An 8,709-nucleotide genomic window follows, 5' to 3' on the forward strand; every position below is an offset into this window, starting at 1 on the left:
TTAAACCTTTTATGTGATATAGGTGGTGCTTTTTGTCAATTTAATATTTTTCTATTGTTTTTGCCAAGAGATTTTGTATATTTATGTAATCTAAATTTTAAACCTATACTTAGAGCTCTCTTATGGCATGTGAAATAAAGACGATATCTAATTTTTATCTTTTTCTCACATGGCTATCTATTTGTTCTGATATGACACTGTTTTAATAATAATGTCTATAATTCATTTTAAATTCTATAGGGATAGCCTTCCTGCTACAATTTGCTCTGATTTTTAAGGTATTTGTTACTGGATATTTGTGCTTGCTTAGCTATTCATAAAAATATTAGGATAGAAATTTTGAAATATAATTCCTTAATATTTCCTGATAAAATGTATATTACATTCACTCTGACATACATGAACTAGACTAGATAATGCTTAAGACATTCCCAGAACTGCTAATACTGGGAATGCAGCCTTTTGAGAAATAATACCCGAGCACAAGCTAGAAGTCTTAAAGTGACTCCAGGAATTGTCATTTCCAAATGACAAAAATTAATTTTCATGACCTCTCACACTAACGGCCGCAGAGGTATGACAATGAAAATGGCACTAGATTTGGAGTGAACAGTAAGTTCCTGTCTTAAATCAATCATTTTAGCCATTTCTATACTAGTTTCTTTTTTTTTTTTTTGAAAAGGTAAGAAAATATTTATTAATATAGTCCGCTATGTTATTTTTAATTAAATCTTTATTCAGATTATTACAGTTGTTCCTCTTTTTCCCCCCATAGCTCCCCTCCACCCAGTTCCCACCCCACCCTCTGCCCTTACCCCCCACACTGTCCTCATCCATAGGTGCACGATTTTTGTCCAGTCTCTTCCTGCACCCCCCACAAGCTTCCCCCCCTCCGAGAATTGTCAGTCCACCCCCTTTCTACGCCCCTGATTCTATTATATTATACTAGTTTCTTGGTCTTCTGTGTCATCATCCACGCGACAGGTATAAGCATCCTGGCCCAATGTACTTCTCAACACAAGCTGACTGTCCATTCATAGAATTCACAGGAAGGAAGGTGTCAGAAAAGGCTTATGACCCCGTTTATAAAAGAGCATATCCATCTGTTTCTCCCAACAAAGGCACGGTGCTTTAGTGGCACACAACACAAATACATTTAAAGGCAAGTTACCCATGGTCACTTGCAGTAAGGAACAAAGCAGACAGGCCTTCTCTAAGGTGAGTAAAGATGATCCTCTCAGCTTTGTAGTATTTTTATATGGGGGGTTTTTCTTATAGAATTTGAAGACATAAATGTTTTTCAGATCAAAATCCTATGGAGTCCGTCCCAAAATTAACTTTTCTGGCATCATCAAGGGATTTGAGCTAACCAATACACAAAATATTAACATCACAGCCACCTATAAAAACCTCATGCAAATATATGCTATTTTAGACGTGTTATAGGCTCTGCTCCTATTGTTCATTGGGATTGAAAACACCTTTTGAGGTTGGTTCAGTGGGATGGAACTTTTGTGTTTATGAATTTCCAGAAGGCATCCTTCACGTCTTTATTCCTCAGGCTGTAGATCAGAGGGTTCAGCATGGGGTTGACCACTGTGTAAAAGACAGAGGCCACTTTGACCGTTTGCCGAGAGTTTTTGGAGTTGGGCACACAGTAGAGGGAAAGGATGGTCCCATGGAAGATGGTGATGGCCGTCAGGTGGGAGGCACAGGTGGAGAAGGCTTTGCGACGCCCGCTGGCAGAACGGATATTCAGTACAGTCACAAAAATAAAAGCATATGAAGCAAGGATAATCAGCAGTGTGCTCACCTCATTGAAGGTAGCAAAACCAAAGAGCAGCAGGTGGGGAATGTGTGTATCAGAGCTCGAGACGGCAATGAGAGCAGTATATTCACAGAAAAAGTGGTTAATTACATTATATCCAAAAAAATTAAGTTGGAGAGCATAGCAAAGGAGTACCAAGGGGCCAAACATGCCCCAGAGATATGACCCAGCCACCAGCAAGGCACAGAGCCTTAGTGACATGGCCACTGAATAGAGTAGAGGATTGCAGATGGCCACAAAGCGGTCATAGGCCATCGCTGCCAACAAAAAGGACTCAGTCACCACAGCAGTGCAGGATAGGAAGTACTGCAACATGCAGCTAGCATAGAAGATACTTTTATCAGCCATGACCAAGTTCTCAAGCAGCTTGGGAGTAACGATGGAAGAGTAACAAAAATCAACAAAAGAAAGGTGACTCAGGAAAAAGTACATGGGGGTGTGAAACTTGGGGTTAATCTTGATGATTATGATCATTCCGAGGTTGCCTACCACGGTGATGATGTACATGACCAGAAACACGAGGAAGATGGGGATCTGAAGCTCTGGGTAATCTGTGAAACCCAAGAGGACAAAGATTGTCTCCACACTCCTATTTCTTGCAGCCATCACTACGGTACATTTGAAGGGCGGGCTGGGGAAAGAGAGTTGTTTCTGTCAAAGAAATGTATGGCAGTAAGCAACAAGCATATCATGAATTTCTACGGTAGACCAAACAAAATGATAAAAAAGAGTTTTGGGTCCTAGTTTATTCCATACAGAACATGTCTCATGCAGATTATTGCTACAGGTATAACAAACCAAGCTGAGTCTCTTAAACACCTTTGCATTTCCATTGCACTTTGTGTTTTCATAAGAAATGCTTATCGAATCACAGTGTGTACATCCCCACTGACTAGTAGCATAATATGCACACAGCGGATAAAAATGTTTGCACATAGGTGAATGCATAGTGAGTCTGTGGGGGGAAAAAAGTGAAATGTTTGCCTCAAAAAAGAACATATAATGTTATTGTATTCTGCCTGTACACATAAATCAACTAAAATCTTCAAGAGAATATGTTTCTATTCTAAGGATAAAGTAAATATTAGAGAAATCTAGGGAAAATGTATCAATTCCAACTTAGCACCTTTTGTTTAGAAAAGGCGACTTCTTTCATTGAATACCTTAGCTACTGAGGGGCTGAGGAGAACGGTGGCTCCTTTTGACCTCTGAGTATAGTATACACTTTATTAGGGTTTATAGCCTAAGAGTTAGCTTCTATTACAACCCAGACATTGTATAGATACATCTCTTAAGGGTCTCAAGATTTACCATGTAGAGTGCTCTCAGAACTAATTAATACTCTTTCTTGTGAAAGTTTATATACCAATAGAAAGTGCATATAAGGAGGATATGAGTATATATCTATTTCCAGGTAGAAAATTTACTCTGTTCTTTGTGAAAAGGTTGCCAATGGACTTGAAGCCAAATATTTCCACAAAGAAGTTAACACTTCTTTCTTTAATGTAATTAAACTCAGAATTGGATAGCATTTACAGTGAATTACTATCAAAAGAAAACCCTATCATCACATTTGGAAAATATGTTCACTGTTTCATAGAAACCTGAATAAACTTACCTGCTACAGAGGAACAGGCCACCACCCTCCTGTTCTCATAAGCGGAGTGTAACAGAGTCATCAAAGCCCTTACATCTAACTTGTAGCCCCAGGGACTCAAACCCTGGAGAATCCCTAGCAACTTATTTCTCACAAGCATCAAAACAGGTAATCAAGGCAAATGCTAAGTCCCTTGTGTCATTTTTAATGACTAGAATTTCTTTGAAATTACACAGAAAAATTGCTGCTTGAAATGGACTATCGGCCTTTGTTTGCACACAACCAAGCACCCTCTAGAATTAATAAAGCTAAGGTATAACCATAGTTCTCAAATTCTGCCTCCTCTACACCAAAATTCAGTAGGCCTCTTTTGATTTGGTGGACAGCATACACCCATTTTAGGCAAGTTACTCCAACCCATTTACAAAGTTACTCAAAATATCGTCCATTTTTGTGAATCCCAAAACAAGTCCAGTCTGCCATGCCAGCTTCTGTGTTATTTTGAACAAATGACCTGATTACATGATTGTCCTTGAAGTGTATTCACAGATAAGGATTGTGCAGAACTTTGGAAAGCCCTGATAGTGAATTGCAGATTAGACCATTAGAATTTTAAAACAAAGCAGCAACTTCCACAGCAGATAACTATTCACCTTTTGAGAAACAGCTTTCTGACTTTTTAATGGACCCTAATATGGACTAAATGAGTGACCACAGGCTACCACATTCCTATGCAACCTACACTTCTTCAGCTGGGCGTTGTCTATCCCACCAACCCATAACATTAGACATACACAGCAGTCGATAGCATTCCTGTTCCTGAAGACACAAGTAATTTACATGAGTAAGTGGTTCAGGTGCCCATGATCCATGCTATTGTTGCTTTGTCCTTCAAAGACTGAACTTATAATGTATCCTCATGAGGAATTTTTTATGACAACCTGAATATGGAAGAAAGCATTGGGACCTCATTTTTAGATGATTCTATAAAAATGGACAGCTGTGACACTCTAGCCCTGTCCTAGGGTGTCCCTGAAAGACAGTGGTGAAGAACAACTCACCTAGTATTCAGAAATTCAAACAGTGTGCCTGGAATATTGGACTAGCCTTTCACACCTCAGTTATGGGACAAGCTCTGTTGGCAATACTTTAGAGCAGTGGTTCTCAACCTTGGCTGCACATTAGAATCACCTGGGAATCTTTTTAAAATCCTGATTTCTGGGCCTCATCCTCCGGAAATTCTGTTTCTTTGTTATGGGGTGGGGCCACAACAATAGTAACAAAGAAACAGAATTTCCGGAGGATGAGGGCCAGAAATCAGGATTTTAAAAAGATTCCCAGGTGATTCTAATGTGCAGCCAAGGTTGAGAACCACTGCTTTACAGGAATGGAATAAAGGCCTCCAGAATGTGTTCTGTGCTCTAAATCTGCAACCAGTATACAACTGCTATTTCTCCAGTAATTTATGGGACCCGGAATTTATGGGTGAGGGGTGGAAATGGGAGTGGCTTTTCTACCTGTTAATCCATTATGACCCACCAGCAAGATCCCTGCTTCCCATAAGGGAAACCATGAGCTGTAGTAGTTTAGAGGAGTGATACTTCCACTAGGGAGCACAGGAATTGATCCAGCAAGCTGGAATTGTGACTTGTTTTAGCAAGAAAATGTGTTGGGAGTGAGGTTAAATAGATTCTGGAGCAGAGGCACCAAGATGCCTTATAGCTTCTACTTCCAGTCTCTCCAAACACTGTTCAGAGGTTGCTACATAAGGCAGGCAGGGTAACCTACTAACACAGCGGTTCTCAACCTGTGGGTCTCACACCCTTTGGGGGTCGAACGACCCTTTCACAGGGGTCGCATAAGACCATTGGAAAACACATATATAATTACATATTGTTTTTGTGATTAATCACTATGCTTTAATTATGTTCAATTTATAACAATGAAAATAAATCCTGCATATCAGATATTTACATTACGATTCATAACAGTAGCAAAATTACAGTTATGAAATAGCAACGAAAATAATTATGGTTGGGGGTCACCACAACATGAGGAATTGTATTAAAGGGTCGCGGCATTAGGAAGGTTGAGAGCCACTGTACTAGCAGATAAGAGACTTCATGGGAGAATACTGAGGCACCCCAGCCAACAGCCAGCACCATGTCACCTAACAAAACAGTGGCATCATTATGGAAATTTAGACCCAGAAGAGCTCCCAAATGATTGCAGCCATGTAATGAGACCAGGTGTAGCTCTCAGCCAGAAGGATGGAGCACAGCTTCTGGGACATGGCGACTGTGTAAGGTAGAGACTTACAAAAGCCAGGAAATGGTTATAAACCAGCACTGCTAAGAATGACTTTTTTCTTTTTCTTTCTTCTTTTTTTTTTTTTTTTTTTTTTTTGAATTGCATGTGGTTTAGGAGGTAAGAGCAAACAGAAGTATGCATCTTTTGTGCACTCTATATCCCCTTAAACGAGTCTGGATATTATGATATTATGATAAAGTTATGTGGGAACCCTGGTTTAAAACTGAAGAAAATTACAAATAAAATATGCGTTTACTTTATGTTTTACAATTGCCAACTTGCTCACACATATAAGATTAGGTTTTGTGGTATGTCTTTTTTTTTTATTTTGTTTTATTGCTTAAAGTATTACAAAGAGTAGTACATATGTCTCCTTTTTTCCCCCTTGACCTTCCCCCGGCCTCCCCTACTTGCGGTATATCTTTATAGTATAAAGTGAAGTCAGAAAGTTTTATTTAAGAGCAACACACCGGGTTAAGGCCAGCAGATGAGTAATAAACGTAGAGGACATTTCAATCAAAACAGCTGCAATAATGCTGTACCTGTCTGGCAGATATGCCATGCAGGTAAAATGTGTAATTACTTAAAAGTTAACCTTTAAGAACAAATCAAAATTATGCAAACTATTTCTGAAACATATTGTGATATCCTCTGTGTTAACAAATAGAATTACAAAATCAAGTTTAACACATCAGATTGCAAGATTAATAACTACAGATTTCTCATTTTTGGTAATCCTTCTAGAAATTTCTATAAAATCAACATTTTTAGTTGATATTCAGAGTCATCATGTTTAACACCACTTCCTACACTATAATAAAAGTACATGAGGCCCTGTGGAGAGACTCAAGAAGTTGACCAGATCTGAGAGATTGTCTCTAAGCTCTCATTGCTAATCTTCTATATTCACACTCCTAGCTATAACATTTCAGAATTCATCTATAGCCCCAACATTCCCATTGCTTAAATGGAATTAAAGAATGATTTAAAAAATAATTTGCCATGCCAACTTAGAGTCAAGAAATTTGGATTTCATGGTCTCATATTTACTGTTAAGTAAATTTCCTAGAGTTGCTACAGTAAATTGCCCCAAAGTTGGTTGTGTAAAACAATGGAAATTTTCTCATACTTCTGGAGACCAGAAGCCTGAAATCAAGATGCCGGCATGGTATGCACCCTTTGAAGATGCTAGTAGAGAATCCTTTGCATCATCCGGATTCTGGTGGTTCCTGGAGTGCCTTGGCTGGTAGCCGCAAAATGCCAATCCCTGCCTCCATCTTTTCTAAGACTTCTTCCCTGTGTCTGTTCTTGGGTTCTTTTCTCAATAAGAACATGCTCATTTGGATTTGAGCCTATTCCAGTATAATCTCATCTCAATCTTTACCTTAATTACATCTTCTAAGAGCCTATTCTCAAATAGTGTCACATGCTGAGCTTCTGGATGGACATGGATATTTTATAGGACATTATTCAACCTACAACACTATGTCACTTCACTTATAATTCACACTGAAATGAATAGAAATCAAATTATCACATAAGTAGTTATTGCAAGAGATTTAAAATTTTGGTGAATTGCCTAAGTAATTTAAATCATCATCTCTACTAGAAGCACTGAACAATTCTCAATATAGTAAATCAAATTCCTCTTGGAAATATAAATCTTCAACAAAATTGTATTGAGCGATGAATTAATTTCCTGACACTCTCCTTCACAACTTTGTTTCTGAAGCTGTATATCAGAGGGTTCAGCATGGGAATTACCACTGTATAAAATACAGAACCTACTTTGATTATGAGCCTTGAGTTTTTGGAGTTGGGTACACAATAAAGGAACAGGAAAGTCCCGTGGAAAATGGTGATGGTAGTAAGGTGAGAGGCACAAGTGGAGAAAGCTTTTTGTCGCCCACTAGCTAAAGGCATTTTTATGACAGTGACAACGATGAAAAGGTAAGTAGTGAGAATGATTACCAGGCTGCTCACCTCATTTAATATGGCTATGGCAAAGCAAAGCACTTGGCTGATGTAGGGATCAGAGCAGGAGACAGAAACAATGGCAGAGTGCTCACAGAAAAAATTATTTATGATGTTAGACCCACAGAAGGATAATGCCTGGAGAAAATAGGTGAGTGGCAGAGAAAATACTATTCCCAGGGTGTAGGGTCCAGCTACTAGTGATGCACAGAGCTTTGGGGACATGACTACCGTGTAGAGCAGAGGACTACACACGGCCACAAATCGGTCATAGGCCATCACTGCCAACATGAATGTTTCTGCCACCGCAAATAAACAAGCCAAGAAGAATTGCATGATGCATCCTGGGAAAGAGATGGTTCTGTCTTCCACAACCAAGTTCTCTAGCAGCTTGGGTGTAATAGTAGTGGAATAACAGAAATCTACAAAGGACAAGTGGCTGAGAAAAAAGTACATGGGGGTGTGAAGCTGGGGACTGGTCCTGATGATCATGATCATGCCCAGGTTTCCCAGCACAGTGACCATGTAGACGATCAGGAATACCAGGAACAGGGGCGCCTGGAGATCTGGAAAATCTGAGAAGCCCAAGAGAGTGAATGTGGCTCCAGCACTCCGATTTCCTTCAGTCAACAACATGGTTGTTACTGGAGAACATCTGAAATAATGATAAAAATAACAACAATGATAATAATGACAGTACATTTATATAACAGCTACCATGTGGCAGGGAAAAACATTAAGCTCTATTAACTTCTTTTTTGTCCTTATTGTGAAAGTATTACAGATGTTCCCCCTTTTCCATTATTATGCTCAGCGAAATAAGCCAGCCAGAGAAAGATCAATATCACATGATCTCACTTATATGTGGAATCTAAAGAACAAAAGAAGCTATATTAACTTTCATCTCCAAACAGCATTGGAGGCGATAATAGTTCTATTTGCATGTGCAGCCTATGAGAGATGGCTCTGTCTCCCACAGACCATGAGTTGAACCATAATG

The 8,709-nt window shown here is 39.1% G+C and overlaps 2 protein-coding genes across 2 annotated transcripts; both read right to left on the minus strand.

The window, feature by feature from the left end:
- Window positions 1-1,495: 1,495 nt before the first annotated feature.
- On the minus strand, window positions 1,496-2,434 carry LOC118663994 (olfactory receptor 5D14). Its single transcript, XM_036323900.1, has one exon. It carries the CDS (start codon window positions 2,432-2,434, stop codon window positions 1,496-1,498), a length of 939 nt encoding a protein of 312 aa, XP_036179793.1.
- Window positions 2,435-7,400: 4,966 nt separating this feature from the next.
- On the minus strand, window positions 7,401-8,345 carry LOC118665489 (olfactory receptor 5D13-like). The gene has a single exon (XM_036326936.1). The coding sequence runs from the start codon at window positions 8,343-8,345 to the stop codon at window positions 7,401-7,403; it is 945 nt and encodes a 314-aa protein (XP_036182829.1).
- Between the last annotated feature and the right edge of the window lie 364 nt (window positions 8,346-8,709).

The sequence above is a fragment of the Myotis myotis genome, unplaced genomic scaffold (genome assembly GCF_014108235.1).
Source record: "Myotis myotis isolate mMyoMyo1 unplaced genomic scaffold, mMyoMyo1.p scaffold_m19_p_10, whole genome shotgun sequence".
Taxonomy (NCBI): Eukaryota; Metazoa; Chordata; class Mammalia; order Chiroptera; family Vespertilionidae; genus Myotis; species Myotis myotis.

What these genes read in the sequence shown, in the direction of transcription:
- LOC118663994 (XM_036323900.1), bottom strand. Translation starts at nt 2,434, where the DNA reads ATGGCTGCAAGAAATAGGAGTGTGGAGACAATCTTTGTCCTCTTGGGT.
- LOC118665489 (XM_036326936.1), bottom strand. Translation starts at nt 8,345, where the DNA reads ATGTTGTTGACTGAAGGAAATCGGAGTGCTGGAGCCACATTCACTCTC.